Source organism: Peromyscus eremicus, chromosome 22 (genome assembly GCF_949786415.1).
Source record: "Peromyscus eremicus chromosome 22, PerEre_H2_v1, whole genome shotgun sequence".
Classification (NCBI taxonomy): domain Eukaryota; kingdom Metazoa; phylum Chordata; class Mammalia; order Rodentia; family Cricetidae; genus Peromyscus; species Peromyscus eremicus.
The window spans coordinates 23,630,878-23,650,262 of NC_081437.1; the positions used below are offsets into that span (position 1 = coordinate 23,630,878).

At 51.0% G+C, this 19,385-nt stretch overlaps 1 protein-coding gene across 5 annotated transcripts in view; it reads left to right on the plus strand.

The window, feature by feature from the left end:
* Positions 1-19,385, plus strand: part of Otof (otoferlin) — a 99,896-nt gene that overhangs the window by 58,085 nt on the left and 22,426 nt on the right. For all 5 annotated transcript variants that reach the window (XM_059248365.1, XM_059248364.1, XM_059248367.1 and 2 more), the window contains 7 exons: positions 566-639; positions 1,832-1,958; positions 2,353-2,407; positions 8,663-8,794; positions 13,716-13,778; positions 14,307-14,391; positions 18,874-19,033. In XM_059248365.1, the coding sequence (XP_059104348.1) occupies positions 566-639; positions 1,832-1,958; positions 2,353-2,407; positions 8,663-8,794; positions 13,716-13,778; positions 14,307-14,391; positions 18,874-19,033 (696 nt within the window). The remainder of the gene's footprint in view (positions 1-565; positions 640-1,831; positions 1,959-2,352; positions 2,408-8,662; positions 8,795-13,715; positions 13,779-14,306; positions 14,392-18,873; positions 19,034-19,385) is intronic.

Here is a 19,385-nt window from a genome sequence, read left to right on the forward strand (position 1 = left end):
GGTGCAGAGAATAGAATAAGACAAAGCAGGTCCTGTGTCCCAAAGCCCCCGAGACCTGAATAGCTGGCTTCCATGGCTCCCACCTTATCTTCAGCCTCAGTCTGTCCCTCCGAGTCACCCAGACCTCTCTCTGTATCTGTTCTGATGCTGTCTCTGGGCACCTGGCCTCTTTTCCGGTTAGCTCTAGTTGGGGTACGTGGACAGGAAGAACGCTTAGGGACCTTGCAGATCTCAGAGCTCTGAGAAGACTGGGCCGAGGTCAGGCTGGGAAGCTTAAGACCCAGCCACAGTCCAGGCCACTTCCCTGGTCAGCTGGGGTTCCCACCTGCTCCTCACTAACCTGAAGAAGGTGACAGGGAGGAAGTGTCCTGTGTTCTATGTCCTCCAGGGCTCCTGGCCCCTAATTTGGAAGGTATCTTGGGAAAAGTCAGCTGGGCCCAGGGCTTCTATCTCCTTTTCTCCGAGTTCCCCGGGGACTGTCTCTTGTGTGTTTGTGTTTTTCCTGCATGCATCTATCCCTCCCCACCCCCAGCCCCCACCTCACTCTGGGGTCCCCCTTTTACAGAGCGGGAAGGAGTGTTTTCTCGGCCATGAAACTTGGCAAGACTCGGTCCCACAAAGAGGAGCCCCAAAGACAAGGTAGGCAACGTGGTCCTGCCCACCATGCACACAACTCCATCAGCCACTGTAATCATCTTTTAAACCGCCCTAGGCTGGTCCCAAAGGGCCCTCCTTCCCCACCTCCATTGGCCACTCCCACAGCCATTTGGGCAGGACTTGGACTCCCATTGGCTGGCCTGGAAAAAGGAAGCATAGGATGTGGAACTTCTGCCCGGGAGATCGGCTCCTCCCTACATTGAGTATTTAACTTCACAGGAGCCCAGAGACTTTTAATTAGCAGAGAGAGTGGCGAGGAAGCATGCTGGGCTGCACCTGGCAGCTGCCAGCAGGCTTGTCTCTAGAGGGAGGGCACTGGGCCTATAGAGCTATAGTAGTGACCCTCGTGTTTGGGTCTCTCCTAAGAAAGGAGGTTGGAAGGGTCTCTGACAGCTGTTTGGGAGGAGACAAGGACGGATGGAAGATAGGGGGTACGTGGGGCGGAGAGGGGAGCTGTGTGTCGCCAACATCGAGGCTTTCCTATGTGTCCCATTGGCCCTAGAAAACTCTTCTCTAGCAGGTTTGGCTGCACTCTTCCTAGACAGAGGGTACAGCTGCCTGCCGAACCCCAAACCTACCATCTCTGGATGGCTTTTCCAAATCATCACTTCATCCCACTGGATTCATACCCAGGAGGGCAGGCCTCTGTGTTAACAGTTAGCCCTTGTCCTGAGATGGATGTAGTAAGCTCAGGGTGTTTTCTACTGTCTTCCACAAAGGACATTCAGAGCTTTGGAAAATGGACTTGACTAAGAGAATCACATTCGGATAAGATTACAAAAGAAAGTAAGACTAGACATAATGACAATGAAAACCTCGTAAGAAGTGATGTTAGGTAGAGCCTGGCATGGCCGTGCCCATCTTCGATTCCGAGACTCAGGAGGCAAAGGCAGCTGGGTCTCTGTGAGTTTGAGGCTAGCCTGGTCTACGCAGAGGTCCAGCCTGGGCTACATAATGAGACTCTCTCTGCCTTAGATGGATAGATGGATAGATGGATAGATGGACGGACAGACGGACAGACGGACAGACAGACAGACAGACAAATAAGAGAACAAGAATTGTATGGGTAGTAGCATTCTAAGCAAGTGCCAGCAAATAAACCTGAAATTTGGTTCTCCTTCCTAGGAGACCGTCCCTAGCCCTGCATCCACCCACTTACCCTCTTCTTCCCTAGATGAGCCAGCCGTGCTGGAGATGGAGGACCTGGACCACTTGGCCATTCGGCTGGGGGACGGGCTGGATCCCGACTCGGTGTCTCTGGCCTCGGTCACTGCTCTCACCAGCAATGTCTCCAACAAGCGGTGAGTGGGCCAGAGGCCTGTAGCCCACGTGCCACAGTCCTTCCTGCCAGGCAGGACCGACTTGTCAGGCTTGAGATTTGGGGGCAGAGAAACCAGGGCCCACGAGCAGCTTCTCCCAAGCCCTGTCCTTTCCTTCCCCTGTAGAGGCAGAGTCCTCGAGCCCCTGAGGGTGGAGGGAAAACACAGAGCTGACTAGTCCCACGTGGCTCTGTTCACCCGGTGGCCATCTCTCTGTCCCGCCTGCATCTACTTAGTCCTCTCGTTAGTGCCAATGAGGACGTCCACCCCCACCCCCAATTCTGTTGGCAGAATTGAGTGTTTGAAGACCACAGTCTTGTCCCCCTGGCTTTTCCATCCCTCACATAGACCCCTGACAGTACATTCTCCTCCTCAGGTCTAAGCCAGACATTAAAATGGAGCCAAGTGCTGGGAGGCCCATGGATTACCAGGTGGGTGGACACCCGGATGTCTGGGTCTTACAGATTCTGCTGGAGTGGGGTGTTCCTGCCAGGTGTGAATGGTAGACTCATGTAAGAACCAGGGGGTCAGAGAGCATCACAAGCCGACTCTCAAAGCTGGCTTCTGCCTGGCTTTCTTAGACATATCAAGGCAGGTGCAAAGGCAAGGAAGAGTTGGAGGGTCTTTGCACTGCTCAAAGCTTCTTGAAGATTCTAAGGAAAGGGGAGCCTGGGAAAAACAAAAAGAAACACACACACACACACACACACTCAGACAGTTCAGGGACGAGCTGTTGGAGAATGGTGGGTATATTTTTAAGTTGTTCCAGTTTATTTTAATGCTGGAAGTAATTATCTCCAGACAGTAAGAATAGGAGTGATTTCCCCACTTCTGCTGTGTCTTGGTACTTAGATTAGTAGTTACTTGTTTCTAATTCTAAATTTTAAAAGGTCTGGCCAGGAGGGTTGTGGGTGTAGCCACAGTATAGGCAGAACATGGGCTAAGCATCATTGGGGGGGGGTACCAACCCAGACCCTAGTGGCCTCCACTTTGCAGGCCCAGACCCTTAGTCCTGGCTCTTCTCCCAGCCTGAGATACAGAGTTTAATAGAATGGCTCACAATAGACAGGCGTACAAGCCGGAAACACCTAGGCCTCATGTACAAAATGAGGAGAAAGGCAAGAGGAAGCGTCTCTCAAGACAGGCCCAGGGACCCACCGTGACTCCAGACTCCCCCCTAAGAGTTAACAGGACCAGTTATAGGTCAGAAACTGATGTGAGTTCAGCCTTATTTTTCGACGCCTATTTCCCAAGCCCCGTGCTCACTACCCTTATGCATAGACAACCCCACCTCACCTCCCTCAGGTAATGATACAAAGGGTTAAATGGCGCTGTCTACTTTTCATATGCCCGGTCACATTTCCCAAGGATTCGCCTTGACTCCCTTAATGCCTCCTTTGGTTTGTTTCTATCCAGTAATCATTTTTCTCTGGTGTTTAAAAAATAGCTCCACGTGGCATGTCACATGGTGCCACCCTGAAATTATAGACAACCTCAAGTCTTTAGAGTCCCTTGGAGGTTTGGGAACGTGGTCCCCTGACCTATCAAAACCCAAACACAATGTCCTGAGTCATTAGTGGATTTCTCGGGGAGACTGAAACCTAGGGGGTTGCTTCTGTGTACTGGGATCAGGGAAATCCACGTGGAGACCATGCCAGGGGCCTGCTGTGCAAAAGCATGGGAACTCATTGTTCATACAATTTATTATTGTAAAGACTTATTCTATCTAAGCCAGGCACTGTGCTAGGGGCTGAATGTGTGTTTCCATGGAGATGATGCCCTTCTTACAACCATCTGAATGTAATTTTTTTTTACTGCATTTTTACAGTAAGAACTGGAACCAAGAAAGTTAGGGGGTCATGGGTCCCGGGTAAATCAAGGCTGGAGCTAGGGTTCAGAGTGACAGCAGTCAGAGCACCTTGTTCTCGGTAGTGAGGCTTCTGGAGAGTGTTCCCTTCCGGTCTCTCTTAGCTCAACACTTACTTCTTCCTCCCAAGCTGCTTCTTGCCAGGGACTTTTATGTCCCAGGCCAGATAGTTTTCCCACCCAAGTCTTTTAGACCTGAGTTGAACCAGTTACCCCATTTCACCCGGCAGCACTGTGTGTCTCCCGACAGGTCCATTCACAGCTCACCTGCACGTATTTATCCACTGTGTGAGAGGGAGTGAGGAGGATTCAAATGCAAAATATTTTTACTCCCGATAAATACCATGTTCAAACCAAATAAACCCGACAGCGACTTCTCTCCTCTGGGGAACTTGGCTGCCATTTATCAGTAAGACCTCAAAGAGCTCAGGATACTGGAGAGATGAGAGGAGAGTCTGGCAGAACTCAGGTCCAGGTGGGATCCTGAGAGTCAGAACCATTGTGAAGGACAGATACCAACAACGAAAGGAGGCCTGTGGGAAGAGACGCCAGTGTGCTGTATACCGTGGATAATTTAGACAGGTGGAACATTCAAATCCTTTCCTAATTATTAGTGTCTAAAAAGAGACAAACTATTGGTGGAAGTATTAAGGCCACTCCACGTAGTTAAAAGGGAGGTTTATTTTGTGGGGTAACTTACAAGTAAAGGGATAGATTACAGGGTCTGGGAAAGGTGTGGCGCAGTCCTGCAGTGTTCTCTGGGGAACTCTGCTCCGTCTACCTCCAGCATCCAGGATCCAGGAACCAACAGAGCCAGCACATCTGAATCTCCAGTCTTAAGGGCTCCCATCTCGGCCCTACATCGTAGGCATGACAGTTACCGGAAGCCTCAGTGGGGGTAGTACTTCCAGGTCAAAGCTGGAACAGCTGCCCACGACAACAAACCACTGTCACCTCCCAGGGAATGTGCACTCTGCCCAGGAGAGTGGGCAGCTGTCCCTCATAGCACAGATGCTCATGAGCCTAGCCTGTCCCCTGGTCTCTCTTCCTAACACTGAGGTTCTCCCGTTTCCAGCATCTTTCCATCTCCCAGGCCAGCTCCAACCCCCCAGCCTCTGCTGGACCCCTCCCCTCCCCTTCCCCTCAGCCTCCATGTCTCCCTATTGCCCCTCCACTCCAGCCTCCCGGTCACCACTAGCGTGATCTGCCTACCTGGTCATGGCTTACCTCTGGCCATGGAGACCAGGGGACACAAAGAATGCTGGGTGGGTATCCCTGTCACCTCTTCCCTCTAACCTCCCCTGACAGTCTTGATGCATGCATGAACAGAAGTCCCCAAAGCAGGTCATTATTCTTGGGGTCCTGCAGGACATTTGAGTAGATTTTTTTTTTTTTTTTAACTCAACTCAGCGTTGTTCCTTGTGATCGCTTGGAGAGGGCTCTTGAGAACTCTAGCCCTTACCTCAATAGGAGATGGTGGGGCAGCCAAAGGCACCAGCTGGTCACGTGGTCCCCCTGGTGGTTCCCTTTGCTCCCTGGTTTTTCCTGGAAAGGCTATGTGTGAAATAGAAGTTTCTTTGCTTTCCTGCATCTTCTTTTTTTTTTTCTTATTGGCATCGTGGTTTTGGTTTTCTCAACATTCTGATGAGTGGGTGGCCCATCCCCTCCTGACAAATACAGAGGATGGCCACATTGTTGCTTTTCACTGAAAGTGGTAAGACACACACAAAAAACTGAGGCAGAGATCGGGGAGGCTATGGGAGTGGGCTTCCCTTCTGCCCCGGTACTGGGCCCCTCACCTCTATCTCACACTCCCAGGCTACCCCTGGGACCATCCTCATCCAGAAATGTCCCTTCCCCCATCTCTTCATTCCTTTCAACCATCTGCTCTCCTCCAAACTTCACCCGCCATGTTGACTGTCAGCTTCTGACCTGGGTCGCTGTGGCTGGCTAAGCTCTGCTGCAGAATACAGAAAAATGAATCCCCAAACAGGGAAAGGGACCAAACAGAGGAGGGGACAAAAGATGGAATACACACATGAAAACCAACCACCCTCTTGGAATGGGACAGTTAATCTCAGCTGGCACATCTGGCCAAAACCGTACTTGTCTGTTTCCCAGTCCTAAGTCACAGAAAACCTTTTTCTTTGGCGGAGAGGGTGGAGGGGGGTTGCTAGCTGTAGATTAATAGAATTTCTAAACCTTTTGCATAAAAAGGTTTCTGGAAGTTAAAACTCCATGCACCACTGTGCAAGGAATATTCCAGAAGGACTCTTAGTGTCGCTTCATCATCAACTTCTTGGAGCTAAGTTAATTAGCCTTGTTTCCTTTTTGGTTCCCTGAAGAAATGGTAACTGTTGTGACTCTTTCAAGCGTGGATTCTAAAGCCTTCAAACCTCAGCCCCTCTGGCCTCTCAAGCCCCAGAATAGAAGCGGCTGCTCACATAGTTCAAGTATTCCTTCAGTGCACATCGCTTCTGCATTTCTGTACTTTCTTGGCAGTGGTCTTATTGGTGTTAGGGTTTCTATTTCCCTAGCATCGTTTCTGCTGTGTGGATTTTTCTCGGTCTTCGAGCTATTTATAAGACCTTGAAGAACACAGTGGATGGTAATTTTAGTAAGGATTCTTTTTATCTAAAAATGGAAAATAATCCTCCTGAGTAAAATCGTATTTAGAAGTTGCATCAAAAGCATAACAACTAAAGTGCCAGAGACCCAGATGAGCGACACAAACAGCTGTTCTTACAGTCGAATTAGCTAGCGGGGAAATGCTGACAGCGACCCGAGGCTTTGAGTTAAAACACAAGTTCAAGTCTCCTGTGGAGCAATCTGAAGCATCCCACCAATGCTACCTACATGGCCGCTACCAGAGGCACCTTCTGTCTGAGGGGCCACTTATGCTGCTGGCTCTCCATTCATGGAGTGTTCAGTACTGTGATGCTTCGAGGTGTACATCATCTTATTTAACCCTCTCTGGCTAGGGTCTCAGCTCGGAGCTGAGAATATGCAGTTCAGTGAGCCCACGGGGTCCTCTGCATCCATTCCTGGCCATATGTCAGGTTGAGGCTCAGCGCCAAGACCAGCCACCCAAAATCTGTACCTGTTTCTATTTTGCCATAGCAATCCTAATGGGGACTGGCCCCACCAAATCCAAGGCCAGAGCTAATGGCTTGAAATGAAGACTCAGAAAAAATAGCAGTTGCATCAAAAATCACACTCTTTCCTCTCCCTTACCCCTCTCTTCCCTCCCTTCCCCCTTCTCCCCTCCCTTCTCCTTCCCTTTCCTATCCCCTTTCCTTTCTATCTCTCTCTATATATGTCTCATTTTTTCAGTTTTATATATGTACATATAAATACATTTTTCACATATATGTATCTTTATATGCATCCTTTAGCTATGCATATCTTTATATGTATGGGCATATAAAGATATAAGGGATCTCTTATGTATATTCTAAACTAAAATACGTATGTACTAGTTTAAAATTTATAAGCCAGTATTCCTTTATAGTAAGATCCCTGAGGAGTAGGAATTTATTCCAGCCTCACCGGTGCCTGGCCCCAGCAGGTGTCCCCTAAATAGTTATTGACAGAACAGACAAGCTGCACCAGGGTTTCCCAGGACAGAAGATCCCAGGGAGTTAGAGGCTGTGGAAGGGCACGAGAGAATGCACACCACATACTCTAACCACGCCAGAAAGTGAGGCTCCAGCCACTCAGGAAGTTCGACAAAGGGGAGGGGCTGGGACATTGGGAAGGGGCCAGCTTTTAGAAAGCCCAGGGTATGTCAGAGGTCTGCAGTGTAAACAAGAAACCCTGGACAGGATCCAAAGCAAGTTCAGGGAGAGTTGAGCAGCTTGGCCTGTTTCTGAGGGTGGGAAACCGGCGAGGCAGGCTTGGCAGCCCTCCCCCAGCAGAGCCAGGGCACTAGGGAGAACTTGGAACCCAGGAATCAACGGGAACTTTTAGTGGGTACAACTTTTTAGCTTTGTTCATAATGTTTCAGTAGAATTTACTGTTTGCATTCTGGCTGTTTGCATTCATGGCTGTCCGTGGCTGCCTGGGGTGGGCTGGAAATGCCTGACTGGCTTTAGAAAAACGGATACCTGACCTTTCTTCCACATGGGTGAGATTGATCAGGAGAATGGCCTAGAACCAGGATTTGGTAATGCTTCTCCCTTGGGCAATTCTGTAACACTGACCTAGAGGCTACCAGTCCCCACACCTCTCTCAGTACAGACATCCCAGGATCACTCAGCAAATCAGGGGCCATAGTCAACCCAGAGCCTGGGGTCTGACTGCAAGCTGGACTGTCTCCTGAAATTCCTAGTCCTGCTGCCTGATCCCATGCTCTGGTAAGACTCGACTGTAGCTAGAGTTTTTCTGCCTGACCCACAGTCAGGACAAATCTCTCTCACCTGCCAGTCCCACAGCTGCTCAGACCCAACAAAGTAAACACAGAGACTTTTATATTGCTTATAAACTGTATGGCCATGGCAGGCTTCTTGCTAACTGTTCTTACAGCTTAAATTAATCCGTTTCTATAAATCTATACCTTGCCACGTGGCTCGTGGCTTACCGGCATCTTCACATGCTGTTTCTCATCGTGGTGGCTGGCAGTGTCTCTCTGACTCAGCCTTCCACTTCCCAGCTTTATTCTCCTCCTTGTCCCGCCTATACTTCCTGCCTAGCCAATGGCCAATCAGTGTTTTATTTATTGACCAATCAGCAACACATTTGCCATACAGACCATCCCACAGCACTCGACTCTAATAAGATGCCTACAGTCCTTCATGTAGCCCTCTCTCTTCCTTCGGCAGGTCAGCATCACAGTGATCGAGGCTCGGCAGCTGGTGGGCTTGAACATGGACCCTGTGGTGTGTGTGGAAGTAGGCGATGAGAAAAAATACACATCGATGAAGGAGTCCACAAACTGCCCTTACTACAATGAGGTAAGTGACCCCTATGGCCTCCAGGTGGGAAAGGTACTGACATGGGAACAGGAACAGCTGGGAGTTGGAGGCACAGAGCCACCAACCCCAAGGTCTTGGCCCACCCTCTTATAACCCAGCACACTGGCATACAGTGCCACACCCTCTGTACCCCAAATGTGGACCCCTGTCTAGTCCTGCTGTGGTTACAAGCCAACCATGCCTACCTGAGGGTAGAGCAGCTCACACCAGCCTAGCCCGGGTACCACTGACACCATGAATGAGTCCTTTCAGGTACCATGTCTCGCCTACATCCATAGGTACATCGATACCCACCATACATGGATTCTGTTGCCCACTGCACCTGCAGGGACACTCATGAGTCTCAGAGCCTTCACAGTTTGATCTCCCCATCTTACAGAGGAGATAAGTGAGGCCTCAGGTCAGGAAGAGCCTTCCCAACACCCCTAGGGAGCTATTGATGGGATAAAGCCCACATTGACTCCAGATGGGACCCCATCATGATTGGGTTTGGAGAAGGTGGCAAGGCCTTCCCCTAATGCCTGAGCACATTTCAAGTGTCTAGAAGTCTGGGTGTCCCAGACTCCCTGTCCTGGAGGGAACACTGGGTCTGTCTACCCCAGTGACTTTAGTTAGCAAGGGGTGCCAGGCTAGCTCAAATGATGTATCCATGTCCCAGACATGTGTGGGGAGAGCTGAGGGTGTCCTTGGGCAGCTGTGGGGCTTCCAGCAGCACAGTGCAGGACCCAGGAACACTTCCGCATTTCAGCTCAAGCTCGACCAAACTCATGTGTGTCCACGGGTTACAATGTTCCAAGCTGGTGTCCCACTGCTCCCGCAACCTCCCCAACCAGGGCAGGCCATCACTGCTCAAGGGCCCTCCAGCCCTGGGTGGAATCAGGATATCCAAGCTGGACATCTCGGATCTTCCACCAGGAGACATTTCTGACTGGAAAGCTTCCGCTCCAGATAAGGGTCCACTTTCCTGTGACGCCTATGGAGAGGAGGCCCAGCAGCTCTCGGGTTATTTGATAGTGGTGAAGCCGCATGTGGCCGACTTGGAGGTTCACCTTGCATCAGACCCACGTACCTCATATTTCAGTCGACTTGCTTGCTCCTCCCAACCTGGCTTCCCAGCTCTATGGGCTTCTAGCAAACTTGTATTGTCTCTGCAGGGACCCAGGTCAAATGACCTTGCCATTGAGCAGTCCACCCTGCCTTCTGAGTCAGAGGTCAGCCCTTCTCTGTGAGCACTAATGTGCCTCAGCTGTGGTGGCTCTTTCACGTTTTTATCCCCTTGTGGATGAAGGGCTACAGGTTTCCCTCACTGCTCTCCCAGCTCAGAACCTGCAGGTTCATGGAAGGCTCATAACACTGCTGAGTGGACCCTCACTGAAATGAGGGAGCATTTGCTAAGTGCCAGACCGTGGTGCATGGGGCAGCATGAAAACTTCCAGGCTAGCCAGAACACAGCTTCTACCCTCATATGTCGCTTCCTGGCCACAGCTAGAAACCATCCCGTCCCCTCCGCTCATCTCTGACCATCTTCTGCCTCATCCTGGTCATGGGTGTGCTCTTTTGCACAAAGCCAAGTAGCTCTGGTTTTGTTCCTGTCTCTTTCCTCTAAACTAGGGTTTCTTAAACTCGGCCATTTGGGTATTTTGGAGTGGAAAATTCTGGATTGAAAGTTCTGGGTACTGAGGCTACAAAATGCCAATAACAAAATGCCTCGTAGCCGTAGCAACTAAATATTTGCAGGTGTTGGCAAATGCCCGTGGGAATTAAACTCACCCTCAATTAAGCCCCCCTCTCTACACTACGTTGCTGTGACTCTTTGCAGTCCCAGGAACGGTCTCTTTCTTTTCTTTTCCTCTTCAGTGAAAAACACTATCGTAGGGTTTCTATTGCTGTGAAGAGACACCATGAGCAAGACATAGCACCTCTTATAAAGGAGAACACTTAATTGAGGATGGCTTACAGTTCAGAGGTTTAGTCCACTATCATCATGGCGGGAAGCATGACGGAGCGCAGGCAGACATGGTGCTGGAGAAGGAGCTGAGAGTTCTACACCTAGATCAACAGAAGGAAAAGAGAGAGAGAGAAACACTGGGCCTGGCTTGGGCTTTTGAAACCCCAAAGCCCACACACTTCCCCCAAGACCACACCCTACTCCAATAAGACCACATGCCCTAATTCTTTCAAATAATGCCACTCCCTATGAACCTATGGAGGTCATTCCATTCAAACCACCACAAACACCCTTCTAGCCATGGGGATGCATTGCTTCTGAAAAGTTCTCTAGGAAGCAGGAATCTTCCTTTGGCTCCACTAGAACAGCAGAGGCTGGTAGGAACCCTCAACTGACTTAGCAGATCACTAAGCAATCCCAGGGAAGAATCACGCTCAGAAAATACAAGGATTGTGATTCCAGCCAGCTCAGAGCACACAGAGTCTGGCCCCAGCTTAGCCAGCTCCTTCCATGGGCCTGGTCCAGTTCTTATGGCCTGGCAGCTCATCAGCATAGCTTTGAGCCTGCCTGGGAAGAGAGGCTGGTGACTTTTGTCCTCCCATGATAGCCTGGCCACACGTGGACCAACACAAAGCCCCTTTGCTATGTGCACATGTGGTCTACCTGGCCAGCCTGTGGCCACTGCTCCTCTCTCTCCCAATGCCCACCTATCACCTTTGCCCTGGACCCTCCCGTTTCTTCAACCCAAAGGACCCAGCATTGTACCGAGACCCCAATCCTGTCTTTGCCTTTTTTCTGGCTCTTTCCTTCTCTCTTGCCCACGTGGCAGAGTGTTGTAAACACAGCCAGGACACCTCATGGATACCCAAGGACAGGGACCTGGAGTCTGTCACCCATCACCTAAATGTGGCTTTTCTCCACTTCCAGCTGGACCTCCAGCCATCTATCTCCTCTGAGCGCCTCCATTCACAGAAGATGTGGGAGCTGTCCCCACCCTCTCACTCTCGGTCACATTCTTCATCTCGTTCCTCCTTCCCAGGAGCTCTCGTGACACCCTCCTGCTCCGTGGTCTCTCCAGAACCTTCTCCCCAGCTTCCTAACTTGCCATGGCTTTCTCAACTCACCGAGAAAGTCTGTCGCTTCCTAGAGCCCTGAGCCCTCTTCTGGGCAGCCTACTCCTCTTGTGTTTCTCTCAGGTGTCTCCTCCATTCCCACAGCTCTGTCACCATCCTCGTGCTGACGGTTCCTTCCCAAATCCAACTCCAGAGCTGCAGACCCTCACCCCAGCCAGCACCCCAAGACTTACCAGCCGCGCACACCAGTTAACATTTATTGTGCCCTTACCAAGTGCACAACTGAGTGGACTGGTATCTGCTCCGCCCGTGACCTTGGACTATAGGGCCTGAAGGAGGCGGTGCTTCCTGCTTCCTTTTTTTCTTTTTTAATTTATTTTTTTAAATATTTATTTATTTATTATGTATACAGTGTTCTGCCTGTGCACCACTAGAGGGCGCCAGATCTCATTATAGATGATTGTGAGCCACCATATGGTTGCTGGGAATTGACTTAGGACCTCTGGAAGAGCAGCCAGTGCTCTTAACCACTGAGCCATCTCTCCAGCCCCTTAATTTATTTTTATCCTGGTATGACCAAGCCATGTGAGTCTATTTAATGGGTAATAGGGATTTATTAAGATATAACTTGAGGAAATACCCTCACGAATACAGAACTGAGTAAATAGCTGAAGTCACCCTCTGTTCTGACTCGTGACCCTTCTCCCTTACCTTTTAAGAGGTCACATACAACGGCAGGAAGCGCCGCCTCCTTTGGCCTCCATAGCCCAAGGTCATGGGCGGAGCAAATGCCACTACCACTGAGAGCTGTCATTTTGATTTTATAACCATACCTGTCTCTGTGTGGTCATGCCCCTGGAGTAGGACAGCATGGTCATTGTCCCCCTAGCACAAGGGTAAACACAAAGAAGTGATGGGTCCAGCAGTAACAGCTGAATGTCACTGTCTTTATAGACAGCCCTGCCCACAGTGCTTGAGTTAACTGTCAGATGGGGTATCATCAGCAGGCTATTGACCAGGACTATTGACTACATCGAGAAATACCCGCTCTTGGGACATTTGCTCTAACCAAAGCCCTCTGGTAATGTTGCCTTCTTTGCCCCGCCCACAAGTGCATCAAAGCAGTAGTCCCTGTGCTCACTGCCCACACCCTAACCTCATCCCAACGCACCCAAGGTCAAGGATGGGGACTGTGAGCCTGGAGGCTCACAGCCGAAGAGAACAGTTCACAAAGCAGTGTTTCTCTCTCAGGGCTAAGGAAGTGTCGTCTTAACCCAAGTGCATCGTTCTGAAACTCCCTGTGTTTTACCTTTTAACACTTCTTAGGTTGGGGTGCATCTCCCAGGCAGCGCTGAGGTTTTGTAGTTATCCGTACAGCCTTCACACCATAGTGTATCTCATGGTTAATAGCCTGCTTGGTTCCGTGACATGGCAGTCAGTGTCCATACCCCTATTTTACAGCCCTCTGGGGGACAAGCCAAAGAACACGTGTATATGTCTATACAACTAGAAAGGGGCAAAAATGGCTTAGAGCGCAGGTTTCCTGGCCCCTTGGTCAGGACTCGTCCACACACAGCACACAATCAGGGGTGCTCAATTTTTTTTGACATTGGAGCGTGATATCATCTACAAATGTGGTAGGCAGCCTGCAGCGTGAACACGGGTAGTGAGTAGATTGTTCCACCCCCTGGGAGTAGAGGACGCAACCTAGGAGATGGGGCTCTACTTCTCACCCATTCAGACTCTCAGAACCCAGTGGGTCCGCACCACTGCTCATGTGAGCTTTGAGACTCAAGGGGGACATGGTGGGATATAGGCAGGCACTGCTCGGAGGGAGGGGCCCGCAGTGACATCACTCTGGGTCCTTCCTCCCCTCTAGTATTTCGTCTTCGACTTCCATGTCTCTCCTGACGTCATGTTTGACAAGATCATCAAGATCTCGGTGAGTGGAGAGAGCAGCTGCCGCCAGCAGGACTTACGCTGGATCTCTGCACAGCCCCGTAACATGCTGTTCATAACACAGCAGTCCTGTGCCTGGATGCACAGCTGGACAAAGGGTAGCAGGGAATGGATATTGGCCCCCTCTTGCCCCCTTCAGCTGGTTCATAACATGTAACGTGCCCCTGTAACATGCTGTTCATAACACAGCAGTCCTGTGCCTGGACACACAGCTGGACGCACACCTGGACAAAGGGTAGCAGGGAATGGATATGGCCCCCTCTTGCCAGAGTGTAAAACCTACTCATGAATACATGACAGCAGTGGGGGGAGGGGCTGATGCTCTTATGAACATACCAGCCTGGCCCCTGCCAAATACCTTCCCACTTTACTATGAAACGTGGGTCCTGAGAAAGACGGCATTAACACTATCACTAGTGGGCCCTACCCCTACCCCTGCCCCTGCCCCCGCCTCCCCCCAAAGACTTCTCGTCACCCAGCCTAACTGGCTGCTGGTGGTTCTGCCCGGAAGGTGATCCACTCAAAGAACCTGCTTCGAAGTGGCACCCTGGTGGGCTCCTTCAAAATGGATGTGGGGACCGTGTACTCCCAGCCTGGTGAGTAACCCCCTAAGAATGGACTGGTGCATGCATTGCCAGAAGCAACATATGGAGTCCTTCCTGCTATGTTGGTTCCTAGCTCATCCATCAAAGAGCCCAGACACAATCCACTGGCCATTAGTACGCAGCCATGGGGGTGGCAGGGAAGTGGTGTGTACTCTACACGCAGATGTATGGGCCACATGTACCATGTCTGATAGTTGCTTGGTCATTATGGCGACAAGGGATCTGGGAATAGTAGTACAGAGAGGCAGCTTCAATACCTGTGGCACGAGAGAGCATCACTTCTGTGTCCTAGGAGAACAGTTATATCGAGGACAATGAGAGGCCTGGGAGGGGCCATGCCCACCCACTGCCTCTGGCTGGCACCTGCTGAGCGAAAACAAAACGAAAGGAAACAACCCTGCCTTACAAAGTCCCTGTCACCCCTTCTGGTAGTTAAGAGGTCTGAGGCTCACAGATGTGCCAGCGTTTGACCCAGCCAATCAGCTAGGTAGAGAGTACCAAGGCATGTGTTTCAGAGCCCCCATAAAGTCACACCGTCCAATCTAAATGTGACAGTGGATGGCAAGTGTAAGACAGCAACTTTGGGGGACTCTGGGCTCTGAAAACACTTTTCACAAGGGACCCAGGTCCCCTGAGGAACAGCCATGGGGGGGGGGGGCTGTGTCTGATTCATCATTCCACAGGTATCTATAGCCAGCACTGTGTGGAGTTGGCAAGGGCACCTCAAGTGATGGTCTAGGAGGCTTGTCATTACGTGGCCAAGTTGGGGATATCCATGTCCCTGAAATGAAACCGCTTAGAAGAAACCCTTTGATGGTGACAATACCATCTCATTCTACCATGTCACGTTTGACCCTCACAAAGTAGATGGACACACACTAACATCCCTTCCCACTTTACAGAGATGCCAATGAGGAAGAAGAAATGGGGTAGGGGCCTTGGAGGTGATGCTAACAAGTAGGTGAAAGAGTCAGCTCTTTCTTATAGCCTAATAACACTCAGCTGGTGCCCACTGTGACAGTGGCTTACATCAGGAAATGTGAATCTAGTATCTAGGAGTGCTCACATGAACTCATAGATCAAAACATTCCAGATGTATGAAGCGTTCAAGCATCTAGTTGGCTACCTGTTAAGGCAGACAGGTAGACTGGGGGTGTAAGTCAGTTAATGGAGTACTTGCCTGATATACCCAAAGGGGTGAGTTAAATCCTCAGCACTATATAAACCAGGTGTGGTGGTACACAACTATAATTCCAGCCCTTGGGAGGTAGAGGCCAGAGAATCAGAAGTTCAAGGTCATCCTTAGCTATATAGCAAGTTCTCTAACTCGGATTCATGGAAAGAAAGGTAGGCTGACAGGCCCAAATTGATGAGGGGACTTACCCCATGTAAGAGGGAGTGCTTGATTCCCTGGTACCCAGGCCTCTCCACTGCCCCACACAGGCTTGGGGCCTCCAGGTAAGGACTACATTGCTTCCCAGGAAACATGCTCGGCCATGGTCCATAGGTTTGAGTGCTGCTGCCAGCATCTCTGGAGATGAGCTCTTCTCTAGGCTGAGCATCAGCAGGCCCTCGGCCAAGATAAAGGGGAGGGTGGAAAGCCAGTGGAGATCTTTTTTTTTTTTTTTTGGTTTTTCGAGACAGGGTTTCTCTGTGTAGCTTTGTGCCTTTCCTGGAACTCGCTTTGGAGACCAGGCTGGCCAGGCGGTGGTGGCGCACGCCTTTAATCCCAGCACTCGGGAGGCAGAGCCAGGCAGATCTTTGTAAATTCGAGGCCAGCCTGGGCTACAGAGTGAGTTCCAGGAAAGGTGCAAAGCTACACAGAGAAACCCTGTCTCGGAAAAAAAAAAAAAAAAAAAAAGAGAGAGAGAGACCAGGCTGGCCTCAAACTCACAGAGACCCACCAGGTGGTTGTGGTTTGTTTGTTTGTTCTTTTTTGTTGTTGTTGTTGTTGTTGTTTAAGATTTATTTATTTATTATGTACACAGAAGAGGGCACCAGATCTCATTACAGATGGTTGTGAGCCACCATATGGGTGCTGGGAATTGAACTCAGGATCTCTGGAAGATAAATCGGTGCTCTTAACCTCTGAGCCATCTCTCCAGCTCTCCGGTGGAGATCTTAATATGCACCCCCGGTGACTGAGTTCTGGTTGAGAAAATGCTGCTGTTACAGAGGAGGTTGGTAGGTTCAGACACTGGGCCAGACACATTCCAGCGGGTCTAACTTCCCAATCCGTATAGACACCGTTGTTCCCACCTGACAGTAAGGAAACAGACTCTTCAAACTTAAATTGCTAGTTCAAAACTACCGGGGTGGCAGATAGAACTTGAGCTCAGGCCTTCATGGGTCTTCAGCACAGCTTTTCCACCAGGGTAACCCATTCCCAGACTTGCTGCTCCTGCGGGGTCTGCCTCTGAGCCTGGTGCCCTCACAGAGGCATGGCTTGGCTTTTAAACGTCTCTCCAAAGTTCAGGAACTTGCTCGCTGCTGCCCTCTGCCGGAGATGGGTTGTGGTCACAGAGGCCAGAGTGGCGGGCTTTTTTATAGCCTTCCCTCCTGAACCACAGATGTGAGAGCCAGGCAGAAGCGAAGCCTGGAGCGGGTCTCCTGGTTTTCTTACATCTCCAGCTGGAGATTGCAGCATCCAACCTGAGAAGAACTTCAGAGGCCATAAACCCAGTGTGTACCCCCACAGGGCTGCCCCTCAGCTGCTCCCCTGATAGCCATCAGGCTAAAAGTGGGATCCTTGCCACCTGTATTTTAGACAACTATTCCATGTATGTCTGAGCCAAACCTGTCATCTGTATTTATCACCTATAATCTTCACCCAGGTTTTCAGGTTCGTTTTCCAATCACTGTGAGGTTTAAAGGTAGATTTTGTATTACCCGAATCTTATTCTTTCCATATTAAATCCCCCCTCCTCCCATTTCACTCAACCTCATACACGCCTGCCAGTTTACCCGTCCATACAAACATCCACTCCTTCGTCCACAGCCTAACGGCTCCTGCTACCCATGTATCCGCGCACCTTCTGCCCATACATCCCCAAGGCCAGCAGGCACCCACACTCAGCTCTGTCCGTCCCACTAGCCATCGGGCTACCCTTCCTACCTCTCTCTGCTCAGAACCAGGAGGTTCTGGGGATATACGGCACTCTCTTCCTGAGGCCACCAGCTGGAAGTCCCCAGCAGAAGGACTCCAGTGACGCCAAGCACTAAGGCTTCCTGGCCTCTCATCAACCTTGAACCTCACTTGACACTGCCATGGCTTTAGCTCTCTTGACAGCCGGGCCAGGGGACACACACACAGCCTGGATTCTGCTCCCTGCCTCAACCTCACCTCAAGGGTCCCACTGGGGTCAGGACCTTGGAGGACGCAAGTGAAAAAGGAAGTGGGGTGACAGTTCTGAGCCCTTGGAGGTTTCATTATCTGCAGGAAACGATTAAGAAGGTACCCACGCTGGGCGGTGGTGGCGCACGCCTTTAATCCCAGCACTCGGGAGGCAGAGCCAGGTGGATCTCTGTGAGTTCGAGGCCAGCCTGGGCTACCAAGTGAGTCCCAGGAAAGGCACAAAGCTACACAGAGAAACCCTGTCTCGAAAAACCAAAACCAAAACCAAAAAAAAAAAAAAAGAAGAAGAAGAAGGTACCCGCACCTGGTACCTGCTCACTAGCTTTAAAATGAACCCGGTGAGGCAGATCTTCCTAAAATGCCTCCTTGGTTGACACTTGTCCTGTGTCCTGGGGACACGGGGGAGGCACACTACTAATCTCTGTTTCTGTCTAAACATGGAGACAGGCAGTGTATTGATGTACAGTGAGGTGGGGGGGCAAGGACATGGGGCCCTGAGAGCACCCAGAGGTCAAAGCCCATCCTCTGAAGTAGTCAGAGGAGGCTGCATGGAAGAGGAGACCCTTGCTTGGACAAAATGAGTAGTTTTCCGGCTAAACGAGGGGAAAGAAGGTGAGGACATTTGGAACAGACACGGTGGCCTAGAGTCTGGCGGGATGTGGGCTCAAGAAGCAGTGAGCCCTTTGCCTGGACAGCCCTGGGGTGGTGGAACCAAGAGGGAAGAGTATCAGGACTCCCTTGCCAAACCTCTGGGCTTCAAGACACAGCAGAACTCAGAAGGGCCGGAAGGGGGGGACATGATAAGGAGCCTCTATTTTAGTAAAACCTGTCTGGCAGGTGTGGGAGCAGCTGTAGCAGGGAGCAGGGGGGAGACCACAAACTCAGAAACTGACTTGGAAGCAACTTGGAGTCCTGAACTACGCTCCTGGGTGGGGCGCTGCCCAGCCCTGTAGCTACAGAGGCCCTCTGTCTTCATCGCGTGGATGCAAGGAGAGCTGTGGCCCCAAGTCTCCTGGGCCAGCAGCCTTGAACTTGCAAGGTCTAGCAGGCATGTCCCATGGCCTGGCTTGGGATGGGGATGGGGATGACGGGTGTGATGCCCCTCCTCACCACTGCAGAACACCAGTTCCATCACAAGTGGGCCATCCTGTCGGACCCCGATGACATCTCTGCCGGGCTGAAGGGCTACGTAAAGTGTGATGTCGCCGTGGTGGGCAAGGGAGACAACATCAAGACACCCCACAAGGCCAACGAGACCGAGGAGGATGACATTGAGGGGTGAGGCCCCCATCTCCCCTAGAGACCTGCACACAAGCCCTCCTTCCCCCAAAAGGAAGCTCCTGAAGTGGCCTGAACCCAGAGTTCCTGCCATGACCCTCTTACTTCCATGATCCCCTCCGCGCGCATGCCAGTCTCCCCGGTGTGGCCGCTGGGGTTAATAGAGGGCAGTGCTTTGACATCCAGACTTCCAACGGAGAAAGCTGCTGGAAGCAGGCGATGCTGGCAACTAGGAGGTTCTACTGCTGCCAGGGCCCAAGGGTTCCAGTGCCATGTTGCAGGACAGCAGAGAGATGGCATGCAGTGTATCTCAGGCAGCAGATGGTGGCTAAGAAACACTCCAGGACATTGT